The sequence below is a fragment of the Ambystoma mexicanum genome, chromosome 1p, assembly GCF_040938575.1.
Source record: "Ambystoma mexicanum isolate Mex_15411 chromosome 1p, UKY_AmexF1_1, whole genome shotgun sequence".
In the NCBI taxonomy this organism is placed as follows: domain Eukaryota; kingdom Metazoa; phylum Chordata; class Amphibia; order Caudata; family Ambystomatidae; genus Ambystoma; species Ambystoma mexicanum.
Window position 1 is genome coordinate 240,649,190 of NC_090921.1, and position 22,747 is coordinate 240,671,936.

The 22,747-nt window shown below is 44.9% G+C and overlaps 1 protein-coding gene across 1 annotated transcript in view; it reads left to right on the forward strand.

Moving 5' to 3' along the window:
• Nucleotides 1-22,747, forward strand: part of CTC1 (CST telomere replication complex component 1) — a 1,003,059-nt gene that overhangs the window by 839,143 nt on the left and 141,169 nt on the right. Inside the window, exons 19-20 of the mRNA XM_069646446.1 lie at nt 20,228-20,305; nt 20,665-20,842. Of these exons, the coding sequence (XP_069502547.1) occupies nt 20,228-20,305; nt 20,665-20,842 (256 nt within the window). The remainder of the gene's footprint in view (nt 1-20,227; nt 20,306-20,664; nt 20,843-22,747) is intronic.

A 22,747-nucleotide genomic window follows, 5' to 3' on the forward strand; every position in this document is an offset into this window, starting at 1 on the left:
TCAGAGATTCAGAATAGGATGCCGACGGCACTGCCACCGGCGATGACCCTGTTGACACCGGGGCGCCCACCGCTGAAGAAAAGGAAGAGGCACCCTACGCCTCCACTCCAACCGCCGGTACCCTCCCACCCTAGGGATACGGGGACAGACACGGCGACAACAGACACTGATGACGGCGGCAGCATCTCTCCGGGAGGCAAAAAGGAAGACCATTTTGGCAGTGCCCCTCCTGGAAGATGTCTGAGATGAGAGGCTGGTGCTGCTGAAGAACTCAGCCTGGCCAAAAGGGACCAGCTTGAAAAGAAATACCGGGTTCCGGAGTCTGCACCCAAGTGTTTGCGGTCACAGCCATCACCAGACTCAGTGGTCTCTGCTGCCACATGGAAGAAGTGGGTAGAAAGGTCATCTACTCGGCGGCAACGACGGTCAAGTCGGCGAACACTTTAGCTTTCCTGGCCAGGTACGACTGGGAGCTATAGTACAAGATGGCTCTGAACCTGGATTTCCTCCCCGAGGACAGACAAGTCGAGGCGATGGAGATCCTTCAGGAGGGCAAGGTGGTGTCGGAGCATGCCATTACCGTAGACCTGGACATTGCGGACACAGGGTTCTGCCAGATGGACAACAGGGTTTGCCTCCGTCATCGTGGCTGGCTGAAGGTCCTGGACATCCCGTTCGACTGAGACAATCTCTTTGGAAAGGCTGTTGATGAATCTCTTCAGGCCATCAAGACCGACACAGAGACGGCCTGTGCCCTGGGCACGCTGCAACAGCAACGTCCGTCCTCTCATTCCTCAAGAGGAAAGTCAGGCATATCTTCAAAGGGTATCTGCAGCGGATCATCCTCATACCGCCAGCCCTCCCATTCCTCGACCCAGGAAGCCTACAGGGCTCGATCCAAAGCTTTTGGTGGTGGCCACCGTTGTCGTCAAAGCTCCCAAGGCGGCATGCCGGCCTCCAAGCAGGACTGAAGCAGCCAAGATGTCGGTCCCCCACCCCTGCACCCTAGTGGGAGGCTGGCTGGCGAACTTCATCAGCGTGTGGGAATACATCTCCACCAATCGATGGGTGCTGGACGCTCTCGCCCAGGGACACACTTTGGAGTTTCAGTTAAAGTGTCCGTGAATACCACCGATTGCCCGACAGGAACAACCCATCCCTCAGCTGCTGCTGGAGGTTCGGGCCATGTTAAAAAAGGGGGCAATAGAGCTGGTTCTGAAGTGACTCCGGGGCTCTGGAGTTTACTCAAGATACTTTCTAGTAAGAAAGAAGACCGTTCTCAATCTACGACGGCTCAACAAGTACATCAAGTGCCAAAAATTCAGGATGATCATGTTGCAGCAAGTGCTCGGCCAACTGGAGGAGGGAGACTTTCTGTGGTTGTTGGATCAAGAGGACGCATACTTCCATGTCCCCATTCACAAAAAACATTGCAAGTTCCTGCGCTTCGTCATACAAGGGAAGCACTACCAGTTCAAGGCTCTTCCCTTCAGACTGAAGTCGGCACCCAGAGTCTTTATGAAGTGCCTGGCTCTGGTGATGGTCCAACTGCGCCTACAGAGGATACATGTGCACCCGTACAACTGGTTCGTCCGGGCCAGGGCAACGGACGTCGCCGTCGATCATACGGAGAAGACCGTCCAGGTTCTGACAGATCTGGGGTTCTCCGTGAACTATGGAAAGTCCTGCTTGACTCTTTCGCAGGATGCGCTATTCCTGGGGGCCAGGCTCAACAGAGTGTCCTGCCTGGCGGCCCCCTCGGGAGCGAGGATAGCGGCCATTTTGGGCAAGGTGCAACGGCTGTTAGCACTGTAGATGGTCACGGTGAGGAGCATCAAGTCGCTGATCGGCATGATGTCGTCATGTATCTACCTGATCCGGCTTTGCAGGTTGCGGATGCGACCGCTCCAGGAATTCCTGAACGCCCATTGGATCCAGGTCTCTGGAAGCTTCAAAGACAGGATTGTTCTCGATGAGGAGTTCCGTCAGGCGATAAGGTGGTAGGGTGTGCGCTCAAACATCGCCGGAGGCATGGACTTCCAGAGCCCCCGTTACCAGGAGACGGTCACGACAGATGCTTCTCTGGAGGGCTGGGAAGCCCACGCCAGAGGCTTGTGGCTACTGGAGGAGAAGAAGCTCCAAATCACCATATTGGAGCTGCGGGCAGTGTTTTGGGCCCTCAAGTCATTTGTTCTGTCTCTCAAGGACAAAGTGTTGAGGGTCTTCACAGACAATACCACCACAATGTTTTACATCAGGAAGCGGGGGGGCCACCATGTCACTGGTGCTCTCCGGAGAGACGCAGGAGCTGTGGCACTGGGCCATCGCCCAGGGGATGTTTCTTGTTCCTTTCCACCTTGTGGGATTGAAAAACACTGTCGCCGACTCACTCAGCAGGGTTCTGCGCTCGTGCCACGAGTGGGAGCTTCGGCAGGATCAAGTGGACAGCCTCTTCCTCAGGTGGGACAGGCTTCAGATCGATCTGTTTGCGACATCGATGAACACCAAGTGCCAGAGGTTCGCCATCAGGTTTCCCCAGCCGGGGTGCATGGGGGATGCATTCTCCTTCCTGTGGAAAGGCCTGTTCCTGTACGCGTTCCCTCTGTTGCCTCTACTACTACGAGTCATCATTCAACTCAGACGGTGCCAGTGCAGAATGATCCTTGTTGCACCAGCGTGGCCGAGACAGATATGATACTCGGGCCGTCTCAGCATGTCAGCGGCACCTCCAGTCAAGCTACTAGTGGTCGCAGATCTGTTAGCTAAGAAAGGAGGCGCAATCCTGCATCACGACCCAGGATCACTGAACCTGAAGGCCTGGCTCCTGCGGCATCAGAGTTTGGTGGGTACGAGCTGCCGGCAGACTGCATGGAAGTCCTTGCCAGGGCCAGGGCATCGTCAAATCTTAAGTGCTATGGACGCAAATGGAAGCGCTTCAAGACCAGGTCCTTCCGTACTTGTTGTTGCTGGCTAAATCGGGGCTGGCGCATGCCTCCATCAAAGTGCATCTGGGGGCTATCTCCTGCTACACCAGATCTCCGGGACGTATATCTCGCTGGAATCCGCCGAATGATGGGGCTATAGACAGTAGAGACAATCTGTATGACTATCCTCTTCTAACACCTTCTTTAGGCCGCAGGTAGCACAAGGCCTAAAAAGCAATTTTTAGTGGGCTACAGATGAAATACAGGCCGGATACGAAAAAGCTTGTGAAAACCACGAAGAGAAACACAAGGTGATCCCAACAGTTTGGAGACGGTTGAAATCTGAAGGGAAGCTGCAGGGGCAGGGCTATTTATACCGAAAGTCCTATTGTGTATCCTAAACCACCCAAAAAGGACGTCGATATGACACTAAGGTGTCAAAGTTTTCCATAGGAAAATGCTAGGTTAAAGTTAGAGGTTTCCCAGCCTGACGATGGGAAATATTCACAGCATGTGAATCCATGAAAGATTCCACGCTGGAGAAATGGAGTTACAGGTAAGAAATTAGTCAGGAGGAGGCAAAACCAAAAACCCAACAACAGACCAGAGTTATCCTTGGAGTTATCCTTGGATGGGAGGAGGCACATGCTGGCTGGCCAGTATCTACGAGGTATACGAAAAGAGAGCAAAGGAGGGGGCAGGAGGCACAAGAAATGTTCCCTTAGGCCCCAGACCATTGCAATGCATCGAGGAGGGCAAGAGTGATGTCCCCATTGGGGACATTCCTAGGAGAGGGAGGGTGTTATCAGGGAAGTGGAGGTTGAGTCAGTGAGCCACCTCGGGTTGCCAGCTGCCTGGAAATGCAGCTGTAGCTTCTGCTCTCCTGTTCGTCTAGTATGAGTACGCAGGTGGACCTCAGACCTAGGAGACGGGGGGTCTTCCAGAAGACGTGGATGAGACAGAGTACGAGAGGTCATCAAGCAAGTAGGCAAGAAAGAGGTGCAAGGACACTCAAGACCCCAAGATTGTGGGTGACTGTAAACTAAGTACCTACAGAATGAAGAGCCCCGGAGAGGGTTTTGCAAGCTAAAGACTGAAACTGTTGTTGAAGCTTTGTGTTGTGTTTATATATTTTGGGCCAAATATCCTTAATACATCTCTGTTTAAATATAAATGTGTGTCTTGGCCTTGTGTTGATCCCACTGTGCTTTATGATTCGAACACTGAGGGATGTTGATGCCCTCAGAAGACAAATTGATATTTAAATAAGTTGTGTCGTTTAGGTGAGGGCTTATCTAGGAAAACTCTTTAAAACAGCAGGTAAAAAATGGCAAACCTGTCTCAGAGCCGCACTTTGTTCTGTGTGTTATAAAGTATCAAGTACTACTGTGAGAGGGTGGTCCTGTGTGTTGTTGCTACATTCCTTATGTAAGCTGGTAAGGCATATTTGTGGGCTGAGGCACGCACAGAAGTGGTAGTTGTATTGAATTTGTAGGTCTTTTATGTATTTGTGTTTGTCGGTGTTGTCACATATGGCTTCAGTATACTCCTGAATGGTTCATGGGTTTTTATTGACATATGGTATAATGCTTTTATGATGATCTTGTCAGGTTGCAGGTTAGCCAAACGTTTGGGGTTCCCTGTCTTGTTCTTGACCTCCTGTGGGCTTTATCCAACATAACCCAGGCGTCCCTACACCCAATGCGATATCAAAACTTTGGCAGTGAGGGGCCTCTGCATCGTGGCCTTAACGTATCCCACAAGGACACCATCTATCACGGATAGCTTCAATAAATTACAGAAATCAAAGGATGGTTTCATTAGTTTTGTTAACTATTAGGAACAAGCTTTTATGATGATCTGGGCAGGTTGCAGGTTGGACTAACTATTGGGTTTCCCTGATTTGTCCCTCACCTCCCGTGGGCTCTCTACACAGTAGCCCAGGCTTCCCTAAAATCCAAGGTTCCCTTCTCTAAGGTTTTCCCAGAATTGTATCCGCATAGTTCAAGATTGTGTCTCCATAAAATGTTATTTTTCTCTCTTTCACTCCTCTGATATAACGGCCCCTGCTCTACCTTCCGTTCTTCCCATGTCCTTACCTCTGATCTTCCTAGTGTAAGGAACTTGTGGTGGCAACAGTAAAGACAGACACAAATTATCACAGTTCAAGGGTGTTTATTAAACTGTATATGCGACTTGGAAAAATGCCTAATCTAAGCCTAAATCTAAGATGGGAGCAAGCTATGACCATCAAATAATAAGGCAGTCCTAGTGGTGGTGTGTCAAATGAAAGGGCATATACCTAAACTATTGCCAATCCTTATGCTAAATATAAACAAAGAGTGTGGTATAGGACACACAGGAAAAAATAAGTGTTCACAAATAATAGGTCAGGATGCAGTAGTCGGCTCTCCCTTCCCCAACTTTTGAGCACAGGACAAGGTCCCCCAGCACGATCTAACAGTTCCGCTCTCAGCTTATCAGGGCCTTTGTTGGTTAAGTCTCTTTTCTACAAAAAAGACTCTTGCCTCCGAGGACCTGATGTCTTCAACAAAATCAGAAACAAAAGTTAATTTCTGCCTGCACGTTGGATGATGCCTTTTCACCCCTGGATCCCCCTCTTCCGGGCTCAAATCCCCAAGAAGTCTTTAGCTACATCAGGCCCTTCAGTATTCAAACTTCCCGCTGATGCGCTCCAAAAATATTAAACAAAGGGACAACAATAATAAACCAAAGTTCTTCTCTGATTTACTCTGTTTGTGTTTAGGTGATAGCTCTTCACCCCTGGGATCCCTCTTCCGGGCTCAGACTCCCTCCGCCGGGTTCACTGTGGCTTCCAACACAGACATCTATCTGATTCACAAATCTTAATGTCTTTTTGAGCAGTTCACTGTGGACATCCCTCTGCCGGGTTCACTCTTGTCAACACATTATTAATTGGGACTTCAGACTTTGTCTCCTTTTATCTGCATCCTACAGTCGGGTTTACTCTTGCCAGCATTACGATGTGGGATTTGCTTCCTTTAACTTCACAATCGTTTGTCGGTCAAAAGCTTTCAACTGTAAAGAGGATTTTACTCGACCCCTGTATGACCACTTTGACCCCCTTCTCGCCTTTCTCCCAAGGCCTTCTGGTAACGGTAGTTCAACAACATGGTAATCGCCCATAGTTTCCCAAGTGAGCACGCACATGTCTGCTTGACTCTTCTATGCTAGCTTTCCCTTTGTGTATCAATAGTTTTTTGTACTTTAGTCAATCAGCCGCTTGCTACTTTCGTTTGACACAGTTTGGTTTCTTATCTGCTCTCCCCTCGACTCACCAGCTGTGATGATAGCTCAGTGGCAACATGCTCGCCTTGGAAACAAGACGACACGAAGCAACACAGGTTCGATCCCCAGGTCAGCGGTTAGAAACCTCTTGGTATTAAGCGCGTTATAAATACGCAACTAAGTCATATTCCTGTAACAGCGCCTCGATGCCCCCGGGCTGTGTGAGTGCTTTGGTTGTCAACAGAGGATGACCCCGTGTACCATTGACATCTGTTTCAACACACGCTGGCTATTGTTCACGGTTTTACCATTCCTTCTGGGGAGGTTTCCCGGGCCTTGGTCAGAAAGGGTAAGGTCACTTCTCTCCTTGGCACCCTCTCGATTCGCGCTGTCTTTCTCTTGAACTGCCATGCTGAGTTAGCGCTCTCGTCGTGCGGTCTGACTTGCTCGTATTGTGCTCTTGTGCTCCAACTTTTATCCCTGTGGGGAAGGGAAAGGGCTGTCTGGTGTGTGTGATTCTCGTCAGTTGCCTGACCCTGCCGTTTGGACATGTCAGGTAAAGGGTTTTGGTGTTTGTCCGTCATCTTTCGTGATGTGTGGAAGTGTTCATGTCGGGAAAAGGGGGTTGGGGGGTAGAGTTCCAAACTATCTCTTGTGACCAGATGGGGAAAACGTTTTGTAAGGATTATAACTCTCGTACCAGGGGTTTTGTGAAATAAACCGGAATGATCGGGATTATCATCGTGAAAGGAACAGGGGGGATTGTGGGAACAATGGTGTTTAGTCAGGATAGACTGGGTGTTTGGAAAATAATAATCAAAGTGACTTGGAGAAGATTGATTGGGAGCATTCGGGTCGAAAACAGAAAAACAGGGGTTCTGGGAGCTGTGGTCTTCGCGTAGAACAGGGTTCGGGATCCTAGAGCATTTGTTATATACAGAGCTGTTGTGCGATTTGGGCCGGAGAGAATTACACGGGGGAAGGGATGCAGGCCCCCAGCAGCCAGCTGATTGGCTGCCGGGCCTACCTCTTGGCCCATTGGCCGCCGGCAGGCGAAGCCGGCCCCCTCATTCCAAGGCCCATGAGAGGCAAGGCCAGCACCTGTTTTGTGCCTGTTCGGTGCCGTGGCTGCCGTCTGCCAGACCCCCTGGCTCTCTCCACACAAGGTACTTTCACTCCTCTTGACAGCCTCAGCAGTCTGATTCTGCCCATATGCATTAATGTGCGACCAAAGCCCTCTCCACATAAATTATGGTTCTGCATATGCCCACACAGCCTGACCACCACAACCATGCCTCTACAGAGCTACGCGCAGTGCAAGTTCTGCATTTAGCCTATCCTTTGACTGCTTTTGTCTATCTATAATCGTATTTAGCCTACATATGATTGCTCCGACTAGCCTAGAGGCACCCTGCACCCAGATTTGCATTTAGCCTGTCTCTGATTGCATTTAGCCTGTCTCTGATTGCATTTAGCCTGTCTCTGATTGCATTTAGCCTGCCCCTGATTGCACTTAGCCTGCCCCTGATTGCACTTAGCCTGTCTCTGATTGCATTTAGCCTGTCTCTGATTGCATTTAGCCTGTCTCTGATTGCATTTAGCCTGTCTCTGATTGCATTTAGCCTGCCCCTGATTGCATTTAGCCTGTCCCTGATTGCACTTAGCCTACATACGATTGCTCTGTCTAGCCTAGAGGTACCTGACTCCTGCAAACCAACTGCTCGCGCCTAAAACTAGGTTAGAATGATACTAACTTTAATTTGCCTGTCAGCCTTTTGGACCACAATGCCAAAAGTAAACCACCAACCGAGGCCTACATCACAGAGCATACCGCCCGTGGATGAAGGACTCTTAACTCCCCCCCCAGAGCCCAGCCATCAACCTTCACACTCACTTATTACCCACCAACTGCTAACATACCTCCCCTGTGACATTGCAAGTAGAAATGCAAAACTACGTTCAAGATTACCTAAAATTTACGAACCATTAGATAGACTCAATACCTCTTGCAATAGAAGTAACACTATCATCCGAAACACTCCTCCTATAAAAATTGACCTCCATCGCAATAACCGCCCAAATAAGCAGGCCAATGCTAATAATAGCATACCTAAAAAGAAAAGTAATGCCACCCAGGCCATAGCAAAGCCGAACTTCCAACTGAAGTGCGCCCTTATTAATGCCAGGTCACTAATAGCACACGCTACCGAAATTGCGGATCTCATTCAAATAGGAGACCATGACATCCTCGCCATAACAGAAACTTGGCTGCACCAAGCTGCAGGACCTGCCATAATGCTTGCCTTACCCCATAATTACACCATACTTAGAGAAGATAGAGTCAACTCTCGAGGAGGTGGCCTAGCTATTATCGCTAAAAATAATCTCACCCTAAAAATTGAATCAAGTTCAACGACTAACTCCTGCGAATCATTAACTGCTAAACTCCTCGCATCTCCCTCTCAAACTATTACTATTCACCTTATCTATAGACCACCTGGCCCTATTGGCACGTTCGAGGAGGACATCTCCACGATCCTCTCAAATAACTTAAAAACTTCATCCCAAGCTATCCTTCTGGGAGACCTAAACCTAGGCTACAATGACCCTAAAGACCTGCAAGCAACTAATGTCACTAATATCATCTCAGAACTAGGCTTCTCCCAAAAAATCCTACAACCCACACACGAAAAAGGCCGTATACTTGACTGGGTTGCTGACTATAACTGTAATACAACGACTGTCGATATCAAACCACAAATCTGGACAGATCATGCACTGATAACTTTCCTCCTAAATGTTAACTTGCCCATACCTATTGAAATTGCTCTGGCTCCCCCCTTGCCAACCAGAAACAAAAAACTTATAACTACAGAAAAATTGCTACCACTCATCCTCCCCAGACTAAACTCTATACCTGACTCATTGGACACCTCATCACTAGTAAATGAATTCAACTCTTCCATGGCCACAGCTCTAGATACTATTGCCCCACTGAAACTGAGAAAGAGTAAGCCCAGAGCCCACCTAAACACCTGGTTTACTCCTCACCTCAAATCTCTAAGACTTGAAAAACGTAAATGTGAATCTGCTTGGCGACTAACCCCAACAGAGACAAATAAAATTGCACTCATCAATGCCTCCAAGATCTACAAAAATGAAATAAAGAAAGCAAAAAGAGAGAACTTCAACAACAGAATACTGCAGGCCAAATCTGGAACGAAAGAACTATTCCTTATACTAAAGGAACTAGAAAACCCTATTCCTGTCCAGGATAACTGTGACAAAAATAAAATATGGTGCTCGAACATCCAAAAAGCACTAAATGACAAAATTGCCACACTCCAAACAAAAATTGAGATAAAGAAACAGAATATTCCACCCTCAACTAACCTAAGAGGCAAACCACCAACTAGCACTAAACTAGACCATAAATTTAACTTCTCGAAAGTAACTATACTCGAAACCGAAAAGATAATACTTTCACTCAAGCCATCCAATTGCCGAGGCGACCTATGCCCAGCCCAACTAATAAAAGATGCGGCCAGAGACCTCTCCCCATTCATTTCTAAGCTTATTAATGCCTCCTTTGCTTCAGGCACTATTCCAGATAACCTCAAGCAATCCTGGGTCCTCCCCCTCCTAAAAAAACAAACATTGGACCCATCCATCCTGACTAACTACAGGCCTATCACAACGGCACCCTTCCTGTTAAAAATCCTAGACAGGGTAGCCTACCTGCAGATCCAAAAACATCTGGAGCTGCACCACCTTTTAGGCACAAGACAATCAGGTTTTAGACCTCAGCACGGAACTGAAACTGCGCTCATTGATCTTAAAACTCAGGTCGATGAGCTGAGAGACTCCGGAAAGATGGCCCTACTCCTCTTACTGGACCTCTCTGCAGCCTTCGACCTAGTGGATCATGATGTGCTCTGCACCCACCTAGAAACAGCTGCCCACTTCTCCACGCATGCCATCGCATGGATCAAATCATTCCTAACCGGTAGAACTATGAGAGTCTTCTCTGCTTCTGCTGCTGCCGACCCTGTATCCATCACATGTGGAGTCCCACAAGGTTCTTGTGTCTCCCCCACTATGTACAACATCTTCACGAAGCCCTTGTTCGATGATCTAGATAATCTGGGTGTCACCTACACTAACTATGCGGATGACACTCAGATTCTCATACCACTTTCAGGGGACTATGAACAAGATTTGGCCTTGGTGAACAAGATTTATCTCATCATTCAGGCATGGATGGCCACCCACGGGCTGTGCCTGAATGATGACAAAACGGAACTCATCATACTGGGGAACACACAAAACATCAAAAGATTAAAAGAAGAATACTCCTCCTTCGTCATAGACGGTAACACTATCAAGGTGGCAAAAGAGGTAAAAACACTAGGGTTTTACCTTGACTCCCACCTCTCCCTAACCAAACAGGTGAGCGCAATGGCATCCAGTACCGCATATACCTGCAAGCTGATCAGAGCCGCAAAACCATACCTATCTACTGCCAACTGCCTAACCCTTGCCCGAGCATTAGTGCTGTCGAAATTGGACTATTGCAACGCACTATATATAGGGGCCAACAAACACACGTTGCAAAAGATTCAAACACTACAGAACAATGCTCTTAGAGCTGCCCTAGGAATTCCAAGAAGGGAGCATATTTCTGAAGCTAGAAGACAATCCAATTGGCTCTCCACAGCGGACAAAATCAAACTTAAGACAGCTTCTCTAACCTTCAAAAGTATTAACCATCTAGCACCCAAATACCTAGCTGCTAGATTCAACAGAAAAATCTCCACTAGACCCACCAGAGAAGCATACTCCAACCAGTTAGTGATACCCCCATTTAAACTAAGTACGGCCGGAGGAAACAGCTTCCCGGTCAAAGCTGCCCAGCTTTGGAACTCCCTCCCGCCCGGCCTGAGATCGCCCCAATCCTACGCTCTCTTCAGATCCAACTGTATCAATTGGATCAAAGAAAATGACCGATAGTCCTGCCCTACACCAACATAACCACTGTTCTACAAACGTACTATGTACATAATTATATACTCTCTATCTTCCTACTGCATATTTCCTGTATATATTATGTTATATGTATATATTATGGCCTGCATTATGTAATTTCTACCATGTATAACCACTACTTGTAATCATGTGTAACCTGTAAAGCTTAAAGTATCCTTGAACAACGCGCCCGGTTACCCTCGGGTCTGGCGCGCGCTATAAATAATAAAACAAACAAAACAAACAAACAAACAAAGGTCTCCGAGATCTCGTCCTCCTCTCCCTCTTCTCCGGTATAATACTGCGTCTCACCTGGGGTATTTCCCTGAGCACAACCCTGTGCTCCCCTACCCAGGTAAGCCTTGCTCACTCATCCACCCCCAGGATTGGGATCTGAAAGTGTCAGCCCTCCCCTGGCCATCTGAATAAGGGATTTTCGAGGTCTACTCGGGAGAACACCCTCAAGTTTTTCACACTAGGTACTATATCTCCCTTTCTCTCTCTTCTCCTACCATCCCGTCTCCTATCCCTCTCCTCCTCTTTTGCCCTTCTGGCATTCTCACACTACTCTCTCTATCTCATTTTCTCTTCCTTACTTCACCAGCAACTCCCTCCTGTCTCCAGCAACTCCTTCCTGTCTCCAATCTCCCCTACTCCGGCTATACTTTCTCTCTCACTTCCCCTCTCTCTCACCCACTCCCCTGTCACGCACCCCAGTCTCCCTCTTCACACCTACTTCCTTACACATATTCTCCAACACCTACTATCAGAAAACATACTCTCACAGTCACAGCTTCAGCCTTTCCCTTTGTTACCACTCTCAAACTCAATACCTTACCTGGAGACGCATCCAACACCACCACCGACTCCTCAGCATTGCACTCCATCTTCCATTCTTCTCCTTATTGCTTGGTCCACCTCCACACCTCATCCAAATACCTTTCATGTGTGGTGTCTCTGCTGATCATTTATACACCGGTCTTCCTTCTTCCTTCCTTCCTCTACCATTGGCTCTGTGACTCATCTGACTCCAAGGGCAAATGTGATCCTGCACTTCTTCCAGGAGTTGGGTTATCGCAGGGCAACATTTCATAAACCCCTCTAAGCTCTGCCCTATCATGTGCGCAGGTCATCGTATATCCCCTGGACTTTTTTCAGCGCGATGTTTGGTATTCACCTGAGGCTAACTGTCATAGGAGTTGCATGTACTTTCATGTTGCTGGTTACTTCATCCGGTCATTCATTCAGTTTTCTCACCACCGCTTGGCATTTTGGCTCCTGCAACAAGTAAGAGGGAACTACAGCCATAAATGGGCTTGTGAGGCATCGTGTGATGGACAGTGGTACCAACTGCATCTTTGAAGGAACATTGACGTTTCAGAGGCTGTGCACTCCCAACTTCCTCACCCCACCTCTGGCGTAAGAGCAGCCCATGGCATTTGCCTGGTAGGCCACCTAACACAAGTCAAAAAGGTCCTCCTTCCACCCCCCACCATGGCAGGGTTGATGTGGTGTGTGCGATACCAAATGGATGTGTTGTGATGTGTAGGTTGTTGGGTAGGGAGTTGTTTGATCAGATTGTTCAATGTGAAGTGGGTATGCATCTGTTGTGTTGTCAGGTTTGTGTGTTGCCATTTTATTTTCGTTGAGAAGGACTGGGGATGAGGGTTGATGTAAAGGGGAGGAGAATAGTGGTAATGGAGTTGTTTTCTTTTGTAATGTATGCAAGCAGAACAGTTTGTGTTATTCCTGTTAGGAGATATGGGAGTTGAAGCCTTAAAATGTGAGATATGGCCGCCTACCTGTTGTTGAGTAGGCAAGGATATAGTAGAGGTGGTAAGGTATGCTGTGTTGAGATGTTGTGCGGTGATTGAGGTTGCAGTACTGGGTGCTGGTGTCTTTGTGATGTGTATGAGGAGAATCTTAACTTGAAAGTCAGGATGCAATAAACACATTTTCCCATCATTTATTGAGGCGTCAATAATTTAAAATGCAAATCTCAGACTAGATCCGTAGTCAATATGACCAGTGACCTAAGCCAATGAAGGGAACAAACACAAACTACAGTTTTGAATTCATATGTGGTGACATCCATTTAACCTTTGAAACACCACCAAAGGAGCCTAAAGTGGGTTACTTACTTTAAATGTTGTCAACAATAGTTCTTAGGTTGGGGGTTAGACTCTGGATTTTAGCTACTGTGGTCTGGCACTGCCAATATTGTTTTACTTACCTGTTAGTGCTTTAGCTTAATGCATATGTGGTGATGGATAAATAAGTGTATTTATTTACTTACTTGTGTGGGCAATCTATTGCTTGATAATTTCTTGTGTTTAATTGTACTTTACACCAAATCCTTCATCCCCCTTTGCCTAGGCTTTACTGATCAGCCTTGTTACTATGCAAGAGTTTGGTTAGACATTTTTGGTAGACCTTTCTAGGTCCACTAAGGTTGACTTTGCAGAACACCCCCCCAGTAGTGTTTCAGAAAAATGGCGTATCAGTTGTGTGTAACCCTGTGCGATTGATCGTATGCAGTATGGAAAGTGGTCCCCATTCAGATACTGTATTAAGGAGGGGATGTCATGGGTGTGAATGCCCTGTGTACAGAGGGCAGGTTATGCTTCCACTTAATAGTATGATTGGGTAAAATGTTCCTGGCCCTTCCACTTCCAAAGGATGCTCAAAGATTATAAACATAGGTATAATAGACTTGGCTTTGACGCATTATTGTGTACCAAGTGGAATACCTGCTGAGTGCCTCTTTGCCTGTGGTACGTACCGTGGGATCCTTCATCTTGTCAGAACTTTATCCACTGAAGCTGACTTGCACGAACCAAGAAAACGGAACATTTATAAGCTATCACCTAAACCACACCCCGTTTTGGCGTAAGAACACAAATACGGGCACCCGCGCGCACCAAGTGGAGTACCTGCTGAGTGCCACTTTGCCTCTTCGCCGAGTTCGGCGAGGAGAGGCGGAGCACCAGCAGGTTCTCCGGTTGTCTTTGAGTGCCCTGTGGTGTCCGGGTAACTGTTTGTATTGATTGTTTTGTAGTTCACTGAAAGTACTGTCTGTGTGCGTGGCTCTGCGTGAGCATTTGAAAACATGATGCAGTGTAATATCCTCACGCTAAAATCCGGCAGGCCTTTGCAACCAATGCCGCTCACAAACAGAACAAAACCATGCTCGCAGTCCGTTAATGGGACCAAGCGTGCCCTAAATATAACGTGCTCAACTCCAACTGGCAGGACACTTTGTACACCGAAAAAAATAGCATTTAAAGACGATGCACCTGCAGATATTCGAAAATATTACAAAGATAACTGTCCTGGAAAGGTGGTGCCTATTATTCAAGCCACTACTTTGTCGTGCACGGGTGCGGACACTTTGTCTTCAGAAACAACCATATCCCCCCCTGTGGTGAGATCAATAGCATCAACGAACATGATGACAAATGGGGCGTTAGTAGTGGTGTCACCCATACATGCCACCCCTTTGGACAGTATGCTATTGAATAATGCAGTTAATATGATCGGAAATGTAGCCTCTGAATCAACATCTCCGCCACAGCTAGAGGAGGAGGTTGTAATCGAAAATCACCAAACTCAAGCTTTTCAGATGAATTCATGCCAGAAAATGTGTCGAGATCTCTGGCACTTTTTGTTGATGCAAGTCACTCGAATCTAAGCTCCATTGCCCCCTGTATAGCTCCGACCCCAGGAAAACTGAAAGAGGACCCAATGACGTCTCGTATGGTAACCCAAACAGACACATTATCTAAGGTCTTAGAGGTCACGTTTACCACCATGAATTTGTTTTTACAGACCATGACTAAGCTTTTTGAAACACTAGATGGTAAAATGAATACGCAACATGCCCAAATAGAAAACATTCTCCATTGGCAGTAGGAAATGACTTTGCACCTTCAAAGTAAAGTAAAATGGTTGAGAGCCCCAGGCAAGAAGGCCTCTGCCAAAAAGGAATTTCCCAGAGCTCGCAAACTGATGAAAATATACCAGCTAGGCAGCACCAAACTGCAATCCGTACAATCATTGGTTCCATTCGAGATACGAGCATCTCACCTGACATTCCCAATGCAGTAATAATTCTGGTGGAAGACTACCAGCCTTCTCAACCCAATTCCCCCAAAAACAAAATAACTGACTATACAATCTTTGCAAACCCAAAACAATTTCTAACGGAACAAATGTAAAATCTAAATTATCCAAAAATCAAAAACAGTCCAAAACTACAAAAGCAAAAACAAAACAATTTTTCAAAGCCCTCACTATTCCAAAACAAATGAAAAATTCTGTAATTGCCTCTAAAGCAATTGCAAAAAAGTATCATTTGCAAGATTTAGCAAAAGCTCAAAGTGGTGCAGACCCCAAGGATGCATCTACCTTATCCTATGCACCCCTAGATAATTTAGTTAATGCAGCTACTCTGTTACAAAATAAAGAACTATGTCCTGAGGTAGATATCGATCACCGGAAGGAGATTCGCAAGGCCGTGGATGCTTGTATGGCTGGTCGCATAGTGACAATGCCCACGGCCAGAGCAACTCCCTTGGAAAGTGGAAATGCATTGTCCACACAAGACACATTAGCCTGAACAAAGAACTATCAATGGGCCAAAATGTGGTTCTCACTCTTGGTGCGGATTTCATTGTTCCGCCACAGATTGAGCACTTAATAACTCAAATATTACCTGCTAAATGCCAAGTAACCCAGGTTCTGTCTGGAAACAAGGTAATTTGCGCAGCCTCTCCACGTGATGCTAAGGCAAATGCAAATCTGCCAGACACGCCACCCCAAGCACTGCAGTTGCTGCAAACGGCTTTAGCGAATCTCATCAGTGCAAGTGAGGCAAGTGGAAAGGCCACGAATAGCAGGACCTGTGGCGGTGGAACCAGTGGAAAGGTTCCCAGATTAACATCTACACGCCCAGCTCTTTATTCCCTAACTCTGGTGTGTCGCCCACACCCATTTACACAATATGACCTGAATCATAATTCGATTTTAGCAATCTTTTCCGACATCCCTCAGTGTGAAGACATCATGTCGACAGATATAGCCCTCGTTGAATTTAAAAAAGATAATGATCTATCAACGGTAAGATTGTGGATGAACTCGAGAGTCATACAGAATACAATCTGGCTAGCTAAAGAAGGCCTATTTAAAATGGGGTTTATGATATCAGCAGAGGAAGTGTTGTTAGCAGAAAGTGATATGGCAAGGCCTAAGACTACCGATGGTAGAGCCAATATGTATACATCGAATACAAATAATAAATCTGTGACTCAAAACATCTGTCCCTGTAGGGGATGTGGTGCACATAAGTAACTAGCACCACCGAACCAAGACAGTAGCCTCACGTTGATTAGCTGGAACACAAGGGGTTTCAAACATTTGCTGAACCGATCTAGTAATAATCTCTCCGAACATGATATAATAATGTTACAGTAAACATGGCTTATGAATCCTCCGCTATGGGATGGCTATGACATTTTCTTAAACCCAGCTACCAGAGTCAACAATGGGCGTCTGACATCAGGCCTTCTCATTGCTAGCAAAATTAAAGCGGGTCTATGTGCAGAAGTCTGGACCATGCCAAACATGACCATGCAAATGGTAAAAATTACGATCCAATCTTGTGTATACGCGTTGATAAATCTGTATTGGAATCCGATGGGCATATCGGACACACGATTCATGGAGGATTTAAGTAAGTTGATGGTTATGATTTCTCAAGATAAATCTGTCACCCATATAGTAATAGCGGGCGACCTTATTTTGAATTGCATAAAAAAAACAACCACAAAAACCATAAACAGAGCCAGACAATGGAAACAATTCGTCAAAACCTTCAACCTGGTAATGCTCAATGGATCATTTGAGTCCGATACTCCCCCTCAGCCAACGTGTGGTTGAGGTATTTGTGGTACAACAATTGACTATATTTTTGTGAGTGACTCCGTTTCCTGAAGTAGTGGACTTTCGGATAAGAAAAGTGAATGAGAGTGATTATGATCAGTTAGTCACTAAATGGACTATTCCTGACCTGAATACTGCTAAATACAAGTGTGTCAATCTCTCCGGTTTAACAATTAATCCTGGGGAAAATAGACTCTAATGTTCGGAAGAAGCTTTATGGCAGTACAATAAGTCGTTAGAAAATAACATAAGCCAAAGCACTAGGTCGAAAATCTGATTATACCATCTACAGTAGCATGCTGCAAATTTTACAGCTCAACCCAGCAAAGCTCTCAAGGCAGAAACGACCATTACATTGCTTTGACAATGAATTAAAAGTTACAAAATCCAAATTTAGAGCGGACAAACGGGAGGCATTAAGACAGTGTATAGATATTAGGAGTGCTCTGCTCGCTAGATTTAAAACACAGTACAAAAATTGGCTACGTCCAAAAAGGGCCGCTCTCTACCAAAACAATGGCGCTAATATGTTAAATGTGTTACAATCAAAAAACACAGCAAAAATGTGGGAAATTTTGAACTCAATGTCCCAAGGCAATCAAAACACAATCCAAGCAAATTGTGCCACCGAAGGTAAATGGGTCAAGCACTCCTGACAATTACCTGAGTTTGGATTCTCTCCTATTGTCGACAAAGTTTTCTCCTTTTTGATCACCAGGACATATTATTATGTACAAGATCTATTAGTTGGTCGAGAGCCTGTGGCCCAGATGGCCTATCTAACCATCTATTCAACCAACATCCTGCTATATGGGCAAATATTCTTTTTAACCTTTTAACTCTGATAAATCCCTCTCAAACAATTCCACCGACCTGGAGACCCTCTTTAACTGTCCCCATATATAAAAAGGGAGATCGCCAAATGCCAGTTACAGACCGATTGCGTTGCTAGACGCCACAGGGAAAAATAATTCTTGAATAATATTAAAAGAATTTCATCGGTTTGCGATGCATACGCAATTAAGGGACCCTTTCCAAGCAGGCTTCGTGGCAGGTCTAGGAACGACCCCAAATATCATGGTTCTTAACATGATAAAGTCTATGCAGCTCGAAGGCAATCCTTATACATTGCATTCGTTGACTTTAGGGTTGCTTTTGATTCAATTGACAGGGTCTTATTATATCAGAAATTAAATCACTACAACTGTCCTCCATCTTTATTAGCTCTGTTCATGCTCTTACATACCAACACCTCCATTCAGGTCAGACTCACACTCGAAGGAACCCTCTCTTCCAGCATACCAACTTAAAGAGGACTCAATCAAGGGTGTCTTTTAGCCTCTACGCTATTCAACATGTTCATCCTCGATATAAGAAATGCATTTCTACAAACAATGAGTGATGCTCCAAAATTAGGTAATCAGATACATTTTTTTCTGTACGCAGACTATCTTGTTCTTGTGTCTCAGACCCCACTTAGATTACAGAACTTACTAAACACTCTAAATGATTATGTCTGCAAGAACAATTTTATAATTAATACAGCCAAAACCTAAATCCTGGTTTGTAAGAACAATGCAAACACCAGGATGAATGGCTATCAGTGGCATTTGGACAAAGTAATCCTCGAGAGAGTTCAGTCGTATAAGTACTTGGGAGTTATAGTAACAAACACACTGAACGATCATGAACATGAATTAAATTTAAAATGCAAATTGCAAACCCTGATATCACAAGCCAAAGTATTGATTTATAGGTTTGCAAAATACTCTTACTAACATATTGTCATGTTCTTTAAACAAAAAGCAATTCCAGTGTTGACATATGGTTTAGAAGCTTCCATACCAATTAGTCAAAAGTATTGGGACATGCTCGAAGCCAAGTTTTGGAAACAGCTATTACAACTCCCAAATAGTACTCCTCTTGCTGTAATTCGATTTGAGTTAGGCCACTCACAAGTACAATGGAAAATGTGTGTTATGCTGAGGAAATGCTTATTGGGTCTATTGTTAACAAACATCTTGGGAGTTCTAGCATGCTATTTATTCTCATCAAAAGACACACTTCCAAAGGTTTGATATCAAGACACTCTAAACATTCTTGAAGATGCTGCCATACCTCTCGAAACGTTAATGTATAACCGTACTCAACCCAAAATAAAACTATCCCAAAAGGATTGGATTACCACAATAGATAAATGTTGAACTCCGAAAGATTTCGACATCAATGTCTTTGGTCATAAAAAAGTTGGAATATTAGCAGATTACTTACAAAAATGTCCCTCGCCATATATACGTAAGCAATATTTACGTTTTAGATGAAATTTATGGCATACACGCGACATATTGTCCAGAAGGCAACAAATTCCCAAAGAACAAAACTACTGTTGATGGTGTAACAACAAATCTCAAAAAGAAACCCTCCAGCACTGCTAAATAGCGTGTACACATTTAGCAGATAAACATAAACAGTATTTTGGGAGAGTGACTGCCTTACTAACCCCAATGGGCCAGACACAAGCATGGCAATGGTTATTTACTAACAATAAATTGACTGTACGAATTGCAATTATTCAGTTTCTTGATGCAATATTTAAAGTGGAAAGTAAGTCAGACGAAATTCAAAAAGGTCACAGCTCTTGTTCGTGATGTGGCCGATTATTGAAAGTCAACCCATGCTTGAAAGTCAACTCATGCTTTTATTGTAACAAAGATATTGCATTATTGAATAATAACTGACCCATTTAGATTGTGCTTTTTGTACTAGGTGGATACTGTTTGTTTTGTAAAGAGTTAAATTCGAAATGTTATTTGAAATGTAATAATATAATTAAGTATGGATGTAAAAGTTTTATTTTATTTTTGAAAGGTTCAATTTTATGAACAACCAAAATAATAATTAAAAAAAAAATAATTGTGTACCTTGTACTGTATATCACAAAGGGAATGATGTAACAATGAAAAATAACCTGAGCCTACCATTGTTTCTCTGGATTCCTCTCAAGACCTTGTGAACAGCTGTGGTATGTTTTTTGGGGTTCACTTAAGCATGTGTCCTTCTCCTTACAGAGCGAAAAAGGTCTACTGCAAGTATCTAGTCTGCAGCTCCTTTACCATACTGGTATTCACGCCAGTTCAACCACCGCGGTGAGCACATACTTTCGGCCAGAACTCTGTTTATGTATGTCGTCACGTCTGGATGCTAGAAGGAGAATAAGGTGGTAGTACAGTTTGCTTTGAGGCTTTTAGGGAGGGGGAAGGGAATGAAGAAGTTCATTATAGGATGCATTACCTAAGCAGCCCTATAGCTTGTGCTACTTCAGAAGTAGTCCAAGCTCTCGACAGCAGGTGCCTTTCTCTGAGCAGTATTTGTCTTTTTGAAGTCCGATATACATAGACCAGTCTGGTATTTGAGGTGATACACTCCCTATAGTGGCTGCATATACTGTCTTGTACATCTGAGCATGTGCCCAGAATTTACTGTTATTCCTCTTTCTCATCTGCAGGTTGCTTTTGTCACATTCCGAGGCACCTGCTATCTCATCCATCCCATTGGTCCCATTTTTCAAACTGATGTCCAAGGCTGACATCCCGCCCAATGGACGTGCCACCTGCAGGGTGACTTCTGTGCTCAGCCTGAGCCTGCGGTGGGTCTGTGCACTCTGCACAGCCATTTTCAAACAAGTAGGTTTTTGGCAAGCTTTCCCTGGTACACCTTATAGTAGGCATTACTGAGCATACAGGTGCCACCCTTAGAAGGGCAATGTTGTTGTTAAGATACAGTATGATACACTCTGTGAATTCTTTTAGGTGGGTTTTCAGAGCCACTACTGGTTTAGAGTTCTCAGAAAGTCTAACTTAGAAGACCTTCAAAGGTTTAAAAAATAAAAAAGCATAACTAAACGCTCTCTTGGTAACAAGGCTCAGCAGTATGTCTTAGACAAAGGCGATAAGGAGCTCTGTGTAACAAAATACTACTATCATATATTGAGTCCAGAAAATAGTTCTCAATTGGGTATATTCACACATCTGACAGAAAAGTTTCTGTGTAAGTGAACAGAAACAATAAATCACATAATTGGCGTTTGTTGCAAATTGGTACATATTGTTCCTCCCGATGTAACGCACGCAACCTTACTTTATTTTCACACTAGTGCCAGACTCGTAACTATTTGTTAAAATGGAGCTGGAGACTTGTTTGTCCTTTTGATAGATTTTGCGAATAGTGTGCAGCTAGTTTGATTCCGGGTGGTTGGCTTTAGTCACATGGCTAGTTTCATCTGTGGCTCTCTTTGGACGCAAGTGGTCTCTACACGTAGGAGACTTTGACTCAATGATAATCTTATGCAAGCTATTTACATCGCCATGAGAAATTAACTATAACTCCTGAATGAATAGCAGTCTTTGTGATATGATATTGGTCAATTTTCAAGCAACCACATACTGATTCTGAATAGTGAAAACCTTTTTTTTTTTACCAAATTGTGTGATTTAACTGCCTTATAAGATCATCAGTGAGTTCTAATCTAATTCATTTTTTAAAAGGGACATGTTAAAAAAAGCAAAACTTCTTTCTTCGATTAAATTAAATTTGTCTAAATGACCTCTAACACACATTTGCAAACAGGTGTAAACAGGAATGAATTGAATATTGGGCATTTTGGCAATAGCATACTAATGGAGACGCGAGGAAACCAAATTGTGGTGAACATGCTTCTTTTTATTCATGTAATTTGGAAACTTGCAGACCTGGAATTTTTTATTTTTTATTAGATTTTCAAAGACATTACATGCCTAAGAAAAACATTGCTTGGAGTACAATATAAAGGTCTGCTTTACACCCCCTTCCATTCCCTGAGCATAGCCTCATTACCTTCTTTGCAGTTCCCCTCCCTCGTCCCTCCCCCTGTGGAACGGAGTCTCCTTCTGTGCTTTTTGCTGCCGATTGATCTCATTGACCTGGTGTGTCCGGTACTATTGTTTTTTGATATCAGTAGATGTTTTTGTACGCTTAATTAAATCACAGTCTGACATATTTCGTGGGCCTGCTTGAGTGGGGTTCCCCTCAAGTATGAGATAGTATACTCTGGGTATGTTCAGCGGGCCACACAGGTTATGGTCTTCGATCTTCATACACTTCAATCTTGTAGGTGTTAGTCATAAATTTGTTCATAAATTCTCCTCATAGCAGTTCATACGGGGCAGATTTCCCATGGAGAGTTGCAGTTATTTTTTCCATTATACATGTATTGGTGGCGACATTAGTCCATTCTTCTTTCCTCGTAACTTCGCCCCTTTCCACTGAATCACCAGACAAGCCTGTGCTGCCAATAGGAGAGGCGCTACCACCCCCGTCACTCTCCTGAGCTCCCCCTCGGACTCTTACAACACGTTGGACCCCGTCCATTTCTCTAATCCATCCCAAGACTTTGTCCCAAAATACCTCAATACGGGAGCATCCCCACCACATATGCCAGTAATCCGCTCTCTCGCCGCATTGACGCCAGCACAGGGGACTGGTCAACTGGAACATCTTGGGTAATCTGTTCGGGTCAAATTACCACCTGTGAAGGAGCTTAGTTACATGCA